This window comes from Tupaia chinensis, unplaced genomic scaffold (assembly GCF_000334495.1).
Source record: "Tupaia chinensis unplaced genomic scaffold, TupChi_1.0 Scaffold000395_1, whole genome shotgun sequence".
Taxonomy (NCBI): Eukaryota; Metazoa; Chordata; class Mammalia; order Scandentia; family Tupaiidae; genus Tupaia; species Tupaia belangeri.
In genome coordinates, this window is record NW_006159897.1 from 2106154 (window position 1) to 2121537 (window position 15384).

General features: G+C 36.5%; 1 protein-coding gene across 3 annotated transcripts in view; it reads right to left on the bottom strand.

Moving 5' to 3' along the window:
- The window catches only part of MON2 (MON2 regulator of endosome-to-Golgi trafficking), a 114287-nt gene that overhangs the window by 36613 nt on the left and 62290 nt on the right, over window positions 1–15384 (bottom strand). For all 3 annotated transcript variants that reach the window (XM_006154143.3, XM_006154141.3, XM_014590037.2), the window contains 6 exons: window positions 15217–15318; window positions 13194–13304; window positions 10543–10718; window positions 6844–7006; window positions 4897–5190; window positions 1277–1475 (listed from right to left, as the gene is read on the bottom strand). In XM_006154143.3, the coding sequence (XP_006154205.1) occupies window positions 1277–1475; window positions 4897–5190; window positions 6844–7006; window positions 10543–10718; window positions 13194–13304; window positions 15217–15318 (1045 nt within the window). The remainder of the gene's footprint in view (window positions 1–1276; window positions 1476–4896; window positions 5191–6843; window positions 7007–10542; window positions 10719–13193; window positions 13305–15216; window positions 15319–15384) is intronic.

The following is a 15384-nucleotide window of genomic DNA, read 5'->3' on the forward strand; positions in this document are numbered from 1 at the left end:
CCCCAGGTCTTCATGCCATGCTCCACCCCCAATCTCAGCCAGCCTGGGTCATGTACACATATGCATGGACCCAGTGTGCTCAGGAAGGTCCTGGGACAGGATCCCAACACCTTTCTCATGTGGATTCTGTTATGTTATCCAGTGCACCACACCTGCCTTAGCTTTTTTTTTTTTTTTTTTTTAAGGGATAACTCTAAATGCCTAAAAAAGCACTCATTTAACAGAGAAGCTAGAAATATGTCTGGTCTAAAACAACAGGTACTATTTTATTTTGGACCAACTGCAACACCTGCTCAGTAACACCCAACTTCTTCTCTATATTCTTTTTTTATTTTTTTAATTATTGAGGTATAATTTACAAACAATATAAAACATAGATTTTTAAGTAAACTCTTTAAAGAGTTTTGCCAAGTTCTATTTTAAAACTATCTGACAGTTAAACAAAACACTTCTGCTTATTGCCATTGTGAGCATGCTGAGTATATCATTTAATTTACTCGTTAGTTTTTATTTGGCTCTTTTAAAACCTCTTTTTCACTCTTTGCAAAGGCATTTTTCTCCTTTCTAAGAGGCTAGTTAGAACTATATATTCATGCAGTTATGTTAAAAATGCGAACTTTATTCCAAAATAATAAAAACTACTTCATAGTCTTCTAGTTACAAAAAAATTTATAGCCATGTGAACTGTCTTCCCTCTAAAAAAAATCTAAACTTAGATTTATTAGTTACTAAGCTTTTAAGATAGAGTCAATATCATGGAAGCATTTAAAATGATACTTATTTTGTCAAGACTTTGCCAAATGCTTTTTGCAAAGAGTAAAGAAGAGGTTTAAAAAGAGCCAAATAAAAACTAACAAATAAATTAATGATATGTACAGCATGCTCACAACTATCAAAAGTATCATAAAGGTTATAAAGGTATTATAAGCGCACAATGGATACTTGTTTTGTTGAATTTTTCACTGTAGCAATTCTGCATTTAGTTACATAATTTCAGTTTCTCTCTAATGCCCATAAAAGCAAAGTCAGTATATATTTTGCTCATCCTTTTTCCCTCTAGAGGTTAGCCTGCAGTAGGCAGACAGTAAATATTGTTCATGAAATGAATGAAAATGCATATGCTCAGAAACACTATCACTAATAACCACAAGGACTGTAAGTTAAGACCGACTGTTCCTTGGCAGTAGCATTGTATATAAATTGTAAGTCTTCTGTATTCTCCAAATTCCTTTTATCATGAATTATTTATAGAACCAGAGAATACATGTACACGTACCTAAAGGTTGTAGCAAGTATCTTCTAGTATTGAAGATGCGTGCCACGCCAGCCAGAGTTAATACCCATGTTTCCGCCCACTGCTTCTCCGCTGTATCCCTTGAATGATGAATGAGAATATTGCCACCTCCGGACTCAATCTTCTCTTTGTCTGCTGTGGTAGAAGACTCTCGAACTCGATCCAGCAGATGAAAGAGAACCTAAATATTTATAAAAATTTCACAAAAAAATATTTTCATTGTAGTTTCAGTGATGGCATAGGAAACTAGAAATTGTTACAAAAAATATACTTGACATTCTTATCAGTCTCTATATATTGGAGGCATTGGTCAACAGAGGTAACCAGATAGTCTTAAGTTTATACTTAAGGTTATAGAATATAAAAATCTAAAGTACATTGTAAATACTATCATCTGAGTTGAGGTATAAATAGAGCATAACTATGGGGTAGCTGAGTGGACAAAGCTAAGGAGAGGGGTGCAGGCAAAAAGTCTAATTATAGGAGACACCTGGACAGAGGTTACAACTGAAGCACCAGGACTAGATGAAGACACTTGAAAAAAATTAATGAGCAAGAAGTAGTTGAGATTTGGGGAACATTTACAAATATAGGATAGATTCAAGGGAAGAAATAGGACCAAAGAAAATAAAAACTGAACAAACAAGTAGAGGCACATATGAAACAGAAGCCAAGGGAAGAGAAAATTTCAGGGAGAAAATAAATAGCAATGCTAAATGCTACTAAAAAAGTAGCATTAAAAAAAATACTTAAAAAATGTAGGATGAGGATTGAGCACAGGCCAAAGGATTTGGTGACAATGAGAAGACCAGCAGCAGCCTATGGACATTTCTGTGGTCCTCAAAAAGTGGACTCTGAGTCAGCAGCATCAGAATCACCCAGGAACTCAGGAACTAGACGACATGCAAAGTTTCAGGCCCCATCCCAGGCCAAAATAATCAGAAGCTCTGGGGGAATGGGATCACAATGGTTGTTCAGAAATCAGCATGGGAACCAGCAGTTAGCGTAATGGCTATGTCGCTGGACTCCCACGTAGTCGACCGCGGTTCGCGTCCCAGACCCGGTGGCTTAAAACTCACGCCGGGCGCATGTGCATGCGTGCTCAAGATCCCAAGAGGAGAAAGGAGGAGAAGGGATTTCGGTGTGACCATCCCCCCTGGGGGGTGATTTCTCGCTTTCTGTCTCTATGTCTCTGTCTGTCTGGCAAGCGCACGCGCCCTATAGCAAAAATCTCTCCAAAAGAAAAGAAAAAAAAAAAGAAAAAAGAAATCAGCTTCACCAAGTCCTCTGGGTGATTCTGTTATATATATTAATGTTTAAGAGACTCTGAAATAGACTAATACGAAAATCTAATGATAAGAGACAAGGAAATGCAGGGGAGGTAAGGAAGAAAAAATAATTGAGATTTAGGTAGCAACGAAATTAAAAATGAAGCTATCTGAAAGGAAAACAGGAATCAGAGAAAACAAGTTTGACCAAACCAATGAAACAGTAAGAAAGACAAGCATGTTTTTGATCTGAGGAGTAAGGGGATGGAGCTAAAACAGAAAATAGAAAGAGGGTTTTCTTCATAAATACATACAATTTTTACTTGTCAATTTGAAAAAACATAAAATGGGCCAGCAAGTGGAGTGGAAGTGAAGGCACTGTATCCTACATGGCCAAATGTGTAGTTTCAGTCCCAGACCAGTGGCTTGAGAATCATGCCAGGCACGTGTGTGTGTGTGTGTGTGTGTGTGTGTGTGTGTGTGTGTGTGTATGCATGCCCGAAATTCTAAGAGGAGACTGGAGAAGAGGGGACAGTAGCATGGTCATCCTTCCTGGGGGGTGATTTATCACTTCTTTCTCTCTCTCTCTGGTGAGCATACACACCCTATAGCAAAAACTAAAACAAAACAAAACAAAAATTTAAAAATATAAACAAAAATAAAAACTAAAGAGAAGAAAACAGCTTTCAATTTTTTTTTTATTAGGAAACACATATCGTTAATTTTTAGAGAAGGTATTTAGAGGTCTATTTAATTAGAAACATTATGAAGTACAATTAAGCTTCACTATGCTGCCTAACATCAAACCTCCTGATCTTAGAAATTTACAAAAGCAGATAAAAGGATTATTTTTAAAAAATATTAAATTGGAACAAATGAAACAAAAATGAAGAGACTTTTAACAAAGAAGGAATGCTCACTAATAAACTGTTGATTTTATGAGAAAGTTTTAGACAGAAGATTAAAGAAAACTGAAATTGCATATTTACTGAACAAATGTACGTTACTTTTTTCTGGCAAGTTTGCAGGTAAATTTTATTGTTACTGATATCTTTTTATTTGTAAAATTCTCATTTGATTATATTTGAATTACACTCTGTAAGTAGAGCTCAAAAGAAGAAAAAATAAAAGGCTTTCCATGTACAGTAAGGGACTGAATACCCTCTATGGTTTGCAACCTGGTTTTGCCATTTGTGAAAGCAAGAAAAAAAATAAAAGAGAAGGGCGAAGGCAGAAACTGTGACTGACAGAGATAATAAGGGATGAAGATAGAAACAGAGAGATGAGGCTTTTAATATTCAATTTAGGGACCAGCAGGTGTGTGTGGTGGTTAAGGCACTGGACTCCAATATGGCTGACCCTATTTTGAATCCCAGACCTAGTGGTTTTCCCTCTGTCTCTGTCTCTCTCTGGTCAAATAAAAAAATTAATAATGATAAATAAAATTAATTCTAAAAAAATAATTTGTTCTGCGTGAGGACAATTTAAAATATGGCAAAGTTAACAATTTGTTTTGTCAAATACAAATACATAGATATTCTCCTTTAAAAATGATGACTATGGTAATATCTTTGATTTGATTATCACACTTGGCATGAAGGTTTTGCAAAGTATTATACTATATTATACCCCACAGAGTATATGTATATACTTGTATATGTGTAATAATTACATAAAACTAAGAAATTTTAAAATAAAATAAAATAAAAAAGAAGAAAAGCAATAAAAAGAAACAGACAAAGCCCATGGTATGGTGGCTAAGTAAGCCAGACTCCACACGACAGAGTGCATGGTATGAATCTTGGCCCCAGTGATTGAAAAGTACACCAGGTACATGTGAATGCATTTCCAAAATTCCAGCAGGAAAAAGAAATGGAGAAGAATGGACGGGGGTGTGTTACCATGCCCAAAAATGGGTGTTTTCTCTCTCTCTGACAAGCACAGGTACCTCTGGCAACATTAAAAAAAAAATTAAAGGAACAAGTTTAATTGAAAAAATATACGAACATATTTTGGGACCAGCAGATGGCGTGATGGTTACACTGTTGGACTCCCACATAGTCGATCACTGTTCAAGTCATGAACTCAGTGGCTTAACAATCAGGCCGAGTACACGCGGGTGTGTGTGTGTGCACCCAAAATCCCAAGGGGAGAATGGAGGAGGAGGGACTGCTGCGTGGCCATGTCCCCTAGGGGGTGATTTCTTGCTTTCTGTCTGTCTCTCCAGTAAGCGCACATGCCCTATAGCAAAAAAAAAAAGAAAAAAACAGAAAAGAAAAAGTATACAAACATGTCTCATTGTAAACTGTGATAGCCCAAGCTACTTTACAATACCTTCCAAATAACAGTATGCCAGGTGGAATGCTGTAATAATGTTCCATGTGCACCGATGGTAGAGAACAGAGTCTGTCCCGCGCTCTTCCTCACAGCAGGCCGGGGGTCCACACACAGTTCACCCAATTTTGCATACAGACATAACCACAAGCAATCAAACGGTGGTGCAGGGTGAAATGGACGATTTAAAACCAGCCCTTTCTCTTCTGCCTGCTTTTGCTGTGCTGCCTCTTCCTTATTTAGGTCTTTTTCAATAGTTTCCCCTCTTTGGAAAAAATAATCTGAAATATTCCACTGAAAGGCAAAGTAAAAAATAAATCACTTTATTACCAGATTTTATTTTAGACACTTAAGTAAATATGAAACATGGTTGTTTTGACTTTAGAAAAAAGTTCTCTAAATATTACTTCATAAACCTCTTTCATAGTAGAACAGATTCAATGAAAACGTCTCTCCCCCATTAGTGCCTCTATTAGATTTCAAGAAAAAGTGGGGAGACGATCTTGTGCTAACATATATTTATGTATTGATTTTTACTTTTTATTAGAAAAACATCAATAACACTCATAAAACCAAGGACACTAGTAATGAATTTCAATATATCGATATACCCACCACCTAGATATAATGATTATTAATTGTTAAAAAAACCATAACACCATTATCATTCAAACAAAATGATTAACAATTCCTTAACATGCTTAATAAATTTGTAATTTCATGTAAGAATTATTGTGTCCAAACATGTGATTTTATTCTCAACCATAGTAAAGTATGTGAGTTAATAATTATGCCATTGATAAAAATATAAGAGCCACTACTGTGAACACAAATAAAGGTGGTGATACCTAGTAGTCCTTTAAACAACGATGAACTGGTCAACCATTCATCGGAGCCATTATATACACAACAGAGTTCATTTTTCCCCATGATTATATTTTGAATAGTAAAATATTAACTTATCTATAATAACTTGTGAGGGAAATTTAAGTTTGACTTCATAAAACTCTGAGTTATAATATAAATGTAAAAGATTCTACATAATTGTCTGACTAAATATATATTGGGAGCAGCTACCTGCAAGCTTACTTCATGTAATCTATAACTTAAATTTTATTATTTCAATACTTCAGACATGTAAAATGAGGCTCAAGAAGTCAATAATTTAACCATTGGTAAGAGTCACACAGGGAACGAGCAGATGGCATAGTGGTTACATCACTGAACTCCCACATAGTGAATCCCAGTTCAAGTCCTGGATCTGGTGGCTTAAAACTCATGTGTGTGTGTGTGCGTGCCCAAAATCCCAAGAGAAGAATGGAGGAGAAGGGACATGGCCATGCCTCCATAGGGTGATTTCTTGCTTTTTGTCTTTCTGTCTTTCTCTGTCTCCCCAGCAAGTATACATGCCCTATAGCAAAAATCTCTCTCTCCAAAAAAAAAAAAAAAAAAAAAAAAGGGTCACACAGAAAGAAAACCAAAGGGATCTGTTTTCAGAGTCCAGACTCTTCTCTCCCACATACCATCTCCTGGCAGCTCACACAGCAGTGTGAACAGGCTACAGGACTATGGAGTTAATGCCTGTTACTAAGCTTTACTTACTAAATGAGTTCATGAAAATGTTGCTTCTGATATTTAAAATTGATTAACCTTCACACTAAGTTCAACTAAAGATTTCCCTTGTACATACTATTGTTTACTAAATCATCTCATGACAAACCTTGTAAAAGCCGAACATCAGCTCAATATTACTTTAAACGATCTGCTATCAATATGAATTATTTCATAAGAAATGTTACCTAATCCATTATACAAGATACGTTTACAATTTAGAAGTCATTTAAACAGTTCCCACAGAGCCAAAAGCATATTTGCTTGGCATTCACTCCCAATTGCCTAACAGTGATTTCTAAATTATATTATCATAAATAAAGTAATGATACTTACCAATAAACCTATTGAAGTTAAACTAATATTGAGTTCTTGGTTATGAAGTCCAAAGCTACCTGCAACGTCTACAACTATCTGTAGGCAAGTGCAAGGCATTGTTGGTAGAAAATCTGTCACAACCAACTGAAGACACTGGAATGCAGTTCGTATTAAGGATTCTCTGAAAATACAAAAGAAATGTACAAAATATATACATTTCTGGGGCTAGCTGGTGGTGTGGTAGTTAATGCAAATAGATTCTACATGGCTGACTGCATGATTCAAGTCCTGGCTTGAAAAATATGCCAGGAAAGCATGTGTGTGCACCGAAAATTCTGAGAGGAAAATGGAGGAAAAGGGACAGCAATGCGGTCATCCCCACTAAGGGGTGTTTTCTCACTTTCCTTCTCTTTCTGTCCCTTTCTTTCTCTGTCTCTCTCTCTCTCTCTGGTGAGCACATAATTTCTAGAATAAAAATTTTCAAAAGAAAAAAATATGTATATATATAGGGTTGCCAGAAAAGTCATGATGCAATTTTATATAGAAAAATATAAAGGGACCGGCAGATGGTGCAGTAGTTACATCACTGAACTCCCGTGCAGTCAACTGCAGTTCAAGTCCTGGGCCTGGTGGCTTAGAACTCACACCAGGCACGTGTGTGTACATACCCAAAATCTCAAGAGGGAAATGGAAGAGAAGAGACTGTGGCATAGCCATCTCCCTGGGGGGTGATTTCTCACTTTCTGTCTCTCTGTCTCTCCAGTGAGCACATGTGCCCTATAACAAAAATCTTTCTAAAAAAAGCATGACTTTTGCAATGACCCAATATATACTCTTCAATAAGGTGAACCAAACAAAATTTGATTTTAGAATTTGAACAAGGAAATATTCTCTGACATAGATCATATAGTATTTCAACATTTTATATACATTTTAAAAAGACTTGTTTGGGAATAGAAGATGGTGTAGCAGTTATATTGCTGGACTCCCACATAGTCAACAATGGTTCGAGTACTGGACCTGGTGACTTAAAACTCATGCTGGGTGCGTGTGTGCGCATGCCCAAAATCCTGAGAGGAGAATGGAGGAGAAGGGATTGCAGTGTGGCCATGCCCCTCTGAGGGGTGATTTCTTGCTTTCTATCTCTCTTGTGAGTTGATGCACCCTATATAGCAAAAACCTCTTTCTAAAAAAATTAAATAAAAGATGTGCTTACTTAAATTAACAAATAAAAGTTTATAAAAAGAACCTCACAGGTATTAAGAAACAAAACTAGTAAATTTACAAAATGAAATAAGTACTAACAAAATATTATTTCTATTTGCATTTTGTACCAACTAACCAAAGAAAACTGAAGACAACGAATAAGAAAGGGATACTGGGTATAGCTCCTTTCTCCTCACTGTATCTCCAATACCCACGAAGGTGACTAGCACGTGTAAATACATACAGTTAATACAGTGGATAAAAGTGAGCTCCTCATTCTTTTATATCTTTTATATCTTCACTATATTTTATTTATATCTCCAAAGGAACATAAAATTCTATATTTAGTCTGTGAGAAAAGAGTTACGTGGCCTTCCATCCTGGGGGGTGATTTCTTGCTTTCTGACTCTCTGTTTCTCTCTGTCCTTCTGGCGAGCACATGTGCCCGCCCTATAGCAAAAACCTCTAAAAAAAGCATGACTTTTGCAATGACCCAATATATACTCTTCAATAAGGTGAACCAAACAAAATTTGATTTTAGAATTTGAACAAGGAAATATTCTCTGACATAGATCATATAGTATTTCAACATTTTATATACATTTTAAAAAGACTTGTTTGGGAATAGAAGATGGTGTAGCAGTTATATTGCTGGACTCCCACATAGTCAACAATGGTTCGAGTACTGGACCTGGTGACTTAAAACTCATGCTGGGTGCGTGTGTGCGCATGCCCAAAATCCTGAGAGGAGAATGGAGGAGAAGGGATTGCAGTGTGGCCATGCCCCTCTGAGGGGTGATTTCTTGCTTTCTATCTCTCTTGTGAGTTGATGCACCCTATATAGCAAAAACCTCTTTCTAAAAAAATTAAATAAAAGATGTGCTTACTTAAATTAACAAATAAAAGTTTATAAAAAGAACCTCACAGGTATTAAGAAACAAAACTAGTAAATTTACAAAATGAAATAAGTACTAACAAAATATTATTTCTATTTGCATTTTGTACCAACTAACCAAAGAAAACTGAAGACAACGAATAAGAAAGGGATACTGGGTATAGCTCCTTTCTCCTCACTGTATCTCCAATACCCACGAAGGTGACTAGCACGTGTAAATACATACAGTTAATACAGTGGATAAAAGTGAGCTCCTCATTCTTTTATATCTTTTATATCTTCACTATATTTTATTTATATCTCCAAAGGAACATAAAATTCTATATTTAGTCTGTGAGAAAAGAGTTACGTGAATTTCAAATGAAGAGAATAATAAGTATTAGGCTTTACAAAAAAATCTGATGGTAAAAAATAATAATGAAAATGACAATTACAATATCTAACAATAAGTACTTAGTATGTCACATTTCAATATTTCATGTGTATTAATTAGTTTTATCCCTACAACAATAACCTAATTAAACACTGCATTATAGGATGAGAGAAAAAACTTCAGTTTGATCTAAGCTTATTTCTTTTTATTTTAAGCATCTTGACATTTTATAGTATTTGAGAAAATGTATTTAGAAATACCAATATGCAGCATCTAAAACTTCTTAAAGAGTAATCAAAAGAAGATAGTGTGGGTCCCACTGAAGAATAGGAAATAAATATATCCAATGTCTGCCAAATGTCTCCATGACAAAGTCCTGCCCTAAAATAAACAAGTCCTTACATTCCTTTCAAAGTTGTTCTTCCTCTGTATTCTCTACCGAGTTAATGATACAGTCATCCACTAAACTGCCTAAGTTAGAAAGCTGGGAGTCATTCCTAAGTGCTACTTATCCCTTTGTCTCTACAATCAACCTGTTCAGTAGCTACATTCCTTTCTCCATTTCTCCATTCTGTCAGGATTTTGGACATTCACACACATGTGCTTAGCATGTTTTTCAAGCTGCCAGGACCAGGATTTGAATCACGATTAGTCAGATGGGACCTGGCTCCCAATGTACAGTGCTTAACCACAGAGTTACAGAGTCAGTCTACCAAATATTTAACAATACCTGTATTTAAATGCATTATAAAATGTGTTAGATTGGGGGCCAGCCAGTGGCATGGTGGATACAATGGTCTGAGTCATAGACCTAGCGGCCTGAAAAACATGCTGTGTATGTGTGCATCTTCTGAGTGTAGAATGGGGGAGAAGAGATTGTGAAATAATAATCCTTTCTGGGGTGAAGGGGGAGAGGGTGGTTTCTCTCTTACACTCTTTTTCTCTGTCTGGCAAGTATACTTGCTCTGTAGCAAATTTTGAAAGTAAATAAATGCACACATGCTTTAAAAAATAATTTGTATTCTTACATACATTTCAAATAAACAAGAATTTTTTTCATCCTTCCAAAACGAAGGTGATCCCTAAAAGTTTCCTATAGCCACTGAAGGTAGGGTTAAGAAAAACTATTACAGATCTTGGACTTAAGCAGGAAGGGCAAATGTAAAAACATACCACTACTCAAGGATTTTAAGATGGATTCTCTACCTCAATAACTTTTTGGATGTTAAGTTTAAACACTTACCCTTGATCATTTCTGATTGCTCCCATGACTCCAAGCACTAACGGCCATCCAGGCCCGAGACTGTCTCCCTGACTCTGCAGAATCTGCAACACACATTCTAATTGCTTGAGTCGGATATCTGGATGGTTAATATTGGACATCTCCTTTAATGGATTCAATAAAAGTAATTGAAGCCTCTGAAAAGGGGGCAAGAAATTAATTAGGAAGAGGAGCCCAAGAAAACAGGAAGGCTTTGACATTGTCTTTTTAAAATTTAAATCCACCTCTACTCAGACTACTGTGGTAAATAGAAATGTTTAATTTTAAATAAATGCTGACTATAATTTCCCTTATATAACCATTAGTGATCTATTGTACCATCTATCTTTATTCTTAAATAAGAGGGGGAAAGGGAACCAGCAGTTAGCGTAATGGCTATGTCGCGAGACTCCCACGTAGTCGACCACGGTTCGTGTCCCGGACCCAGTGGCTTAAAATTCATGCCGGGCACGTGTGCGTGCGTGCCCAAGATCCCAAGAGGAGGATGGAGGAGAAGGGACTGCAGCATGACCATCCCCCCTGGGGGGTGATTTCTCGCTTTCTGTCTCTATGTCTCTCTGTCTGTCTGGTGAGCGCACGCACCCTATAGCGAAAATCTCTCCAAAAATAAAAAATAAAAAATAAGAGGGGGGATAATCAATCTTCAAGATGTAAGACTTCAGGAGAAATGGGTATTTACCTTGCTTTAAAAGACATTAATTATAGGCCCATATAGAAATGAATCTCACTGGGACCAGCAGTTAGTATAATGGCTATGTTGCTGGACTCCCATGTAGTGGACCATGGTTCAAGTCCCATACCTGGTGGCTTAAAACTCACGCTGGGCGCCATGTGCGTGTTTGCCCAAGATCTCTAGACTAGGACAATGGAGGAGAAGGGATTGCGGCGTGGCCATCCCCCTGGGGAGTAATTTCTCGTTTTCTGTCTCTCTGTCTCTCTCCTCTGTCTGGCGAGCGCACGCACCCTATAGCCAAAAAAAAAAGAAAGAAAGAAATGAATCTTGTTAAAGAAAATATGTCAGCTATTGGGTCGTCAAGAAAAGTCATGACATGTTTTGCATAGAAAAATAGTTCACGACTATTCTGACGACCCAATATATTTGGAAAATTTGTTGGAAAGCAGAAAAAACACTCTGTGCCATCCCTTTCAGCAATCAAAAGTATTTGCTTCATTTTTAACTTTCCAAAGAGTCATTTATTTGGTTCACTGACTGAACAAATGTCTACGATTGTTCTTTATACCTGTGGATGCTCAAGTCCCTCAGAGAAAAGGGTGTGGTATTTGTATATAACCTATGCTCCTGTATACTCTAAATAAGCTCAGAGGTCACTTACAATACCTAATACAATGTAAATGCTAATGTAAATCATTGTTACAGTATATTGTTCAGTAATTGGTGGCAAGGGGGAAAAAGCTGCATATTCAGTACAGACACAATGAATCTGTTTTACAAGTATTTTCCATCTGTAGTTGGTTGAATCCATAGAAGCAGAACTCACAGGTATAGGATGGTCAACTATATTAAGCTCTCACACTGCCAGGTATTAAGCTGGACACTGAGGATATTAAAGTAATTAATCGGAGAGATTTCTTTGTTAAAACCCAAACTGTAGTAGGAAAAAAATATGAAATCACTAGAACATAAACCCTATAAGAGCAAAGATCTTTTCTGCCTTGCTCATTATTCTTTATCTAAGAGCTACACTCAATTATGTGTTGAGCAAATTTATGGAATACAGTTACAATACAACATGATGAGAGCAACGGGAATAGTTGTTAAATGACTCATTCCTACCTAGTCTTAAAACAATGAAAATTTGGTGAACTTTAAAACTGTGTAAGATATTTGTGAGAATGCTGGTGAGTCAGAGCCAAGAACTGAATGACAAAAGTAAATTTACTGGAAATATAAAACTATTTAAAAATAGAAGTTGATTTTATTGTGCTTGTTTCTTTTGCTATTCGTTTTCTCAGATATAAAGGCAGTGACATTAAAAATAATTAGAAAAACATATGTACCAAAGCAAAAGAGGTCTCAAAATGAAGCTTTAGCATTACATAAAAAGGGAAACTTGAGGGACCAGCAGTTACCGTAATGGCTATGTCGCTGAACTCCCATGTATTCTTCTGCGGTTCTAGTCCTGGATCTGGTGGCTTAAACTCATGCCGGGTGCGTGTGCGTGCGTGCCCAAGATCCTGAGAGGAGAAGGGATTGTGGTGTGGCCATCCCCCCCCGGGAGGGTGATTTCTTGCTTTCTGTCTCTCTGTCTCTCTGGCAAGCGCACATGCCCTGTAGCAAAAACCTCCCTGCCCCCCCCGCAAAAAAAAGAGAGAAACTTGAGAATTGGGAGACCAACTCTAGGTGATTATTAACTTAGTTCAGTGTCATTCACAAAGTATTATTTACAAATTTTTTCACGATGACCATAAAAATCTCTTATTTTCTATATGAGATCCACTGCACATATATAAAAGAATATTATGTAAAAAAATAAATCCACTAATAGAATTACATCTACTTGATAAACTAATAAAATATTACATTTGGGGAGGATGATTTTATATTAAGTATTCTTTTAAAGAAATGAGGTGAGGTTTTTTTTTTTTTTTACCTGGTTTTGTGAAAGTGGAGGATCGTGGTTAAACGTTAATCCTGCTTTAATAAGTGAAGTTAAAGCTTCTGCTCCCCATTCTCTCATTCGAGAGTTTGGATGCTGGCAAACCTAAGGGTGCATACATTGAACAAAAATTAAATATTTAGTCTGGATATTTAAGCTACAAATTACACACTGATTTGAGAACAGAAAGATTAAAACACACATTTTCTGTCTTGATCACATTTTTAAAATTCTATCAAATATTTTACAAAGATTCAAAGAAAAATCACATCTAAGATGTAAGTAGGCTTACCTTCTGAATAAGGGCAAAAGGAAGCAAGAGAGAGACAGAAGAAAAAAGATGAAACTAGAGCAAGTCACAGAAAAGAAAGAAGTCCATAAAAGTAGATGATATGTCATCAGAGTAAATAAAAGAATTAAGTAGATACTAAGATTCTTAATTAACATTACCCTTATAACCACATCCTGTGATAAAATTTCAAAAGCTTACTGTCATTTCACGTGACTGTCCAACAATGGAGAAATCTGAATCCACCCTTTAGTCATTGATAAAAATAATCCCAATAAAGAGAACAAAAAGGCTCATGTATGTCTGTTTTTCTTACTATGAATAATACCTTTTTCAAGTTTCTAAAATAAGACAAAACCATCACAGATCCTAAACCTAAAATGCACATTAATACTAATACTGAAAGAAGCATGAAGCAGCAGCTAATGATTTATAATCACTTCAATATGAATATAAGAGAATATAAACCCAGATAAAATCCTCCTGCAGTATTTATTAGGTGGTCAAGAAAGTCATGATGTATTTGTCTCTATGCAAAAATGCATCATGACTTTCCTGATGACCCAATATAATTAGTGATACCAAACAAGGTTTTCCCTTCATAGAAAAGCTGTAAATGCAAAGTATTTACTACAAGCTCTTACTTCCAATCATCTTGAAGTTTTAAAACAAACTAAAACTGAGATGGATCAAAGAGACTGTTTAATAGAAGAAAAGGGAATCAAGCTAACAGCTGATCTCTGTTTCATTTATTTATTTTTTCATGAAGGAGTACAGGGAGAGACACGGAAAAAGACATTTTTGACAGGATGTTACCATGTCACTATTTTCCTGCCCCAGCCTCCCAGTTAGCCAGGTGCTGTCACAGCACCCAGCCTGTTTAAGATAGTCTGGGAATTGAACCCAGGCCCCATAGGTCCCAACTTTGTATAGTAGTGCCCTACAGCTGACTCTATCATGGCTGGGTCCGTATTTCTCACTGTAAAATTTCACTCATTTTCAGCCAATAGAAACAAATTATTCTTTTTTTTTTTTTGAGAAGTTTTTGCTATAGGGCACGTGTGCTTACCAGAAAGAAAGAGACAGAGACAGAAAGCGAGAAATCACCCTCTGATGGGGATGGCCACACCGCAATCCCTTCTCCTCCATTTTCCTCTCGGGATCTTGGACATGCACGCACACACACCCAGCATGAGTTTAAGCCACTGGGTCCAGGACTCGAACTGCGGTTAACTACATGGGAATCCAGTGACATAGGCATTATGCCAATGGCTGGTCCCAAACAAATTACTCTTCAACAAAACAAATTAGGCAGGGCCAACCCAGGAGTGCAGTGATTAAGTACTATGCATAGGAAACTGGATCTCAAATGGTTGACCAGGTTCAAATCCAAGCCCCAGCAGCTAGAGAAACACAACAAACACGTGGGTGCATGCCTAAAATCCTGATGAGGAGAAATGGAGGAAAATGATTGTGGTGTACTACACCCTATTGGGGAGTGCTTTCTTTCTTGCTGTGTCTCTTGTCAATGAGTGCACATGCCATCTGGCAATGAAAAGTAAAATGACTACAAAACTTTAGTCATCGATAAAATACACAGATTTGACTACAGGGCCAGGGAGGGGGAAAAACGTTAATGATATTTTTTGAAATGGTTATCAATAATTGTTAGTTAAATATACATGTCTGTAGAAACAAAAAAATTAATATTTAAGAAATAGAGCTTACCTCAAGTAGATGGCCAGTTAGCGGTCTCCATAAAATTTCTATTCGGTGCATATTAACTAGACCAGTTTCTAACAATTTGGCAACAGCAAAAAGAGATGGCTCCTAGGGAGAAAGCATTGCATTTTTAATATTATAAGGAGAATGTTGAGTACTTTGGTTGTAAATAAA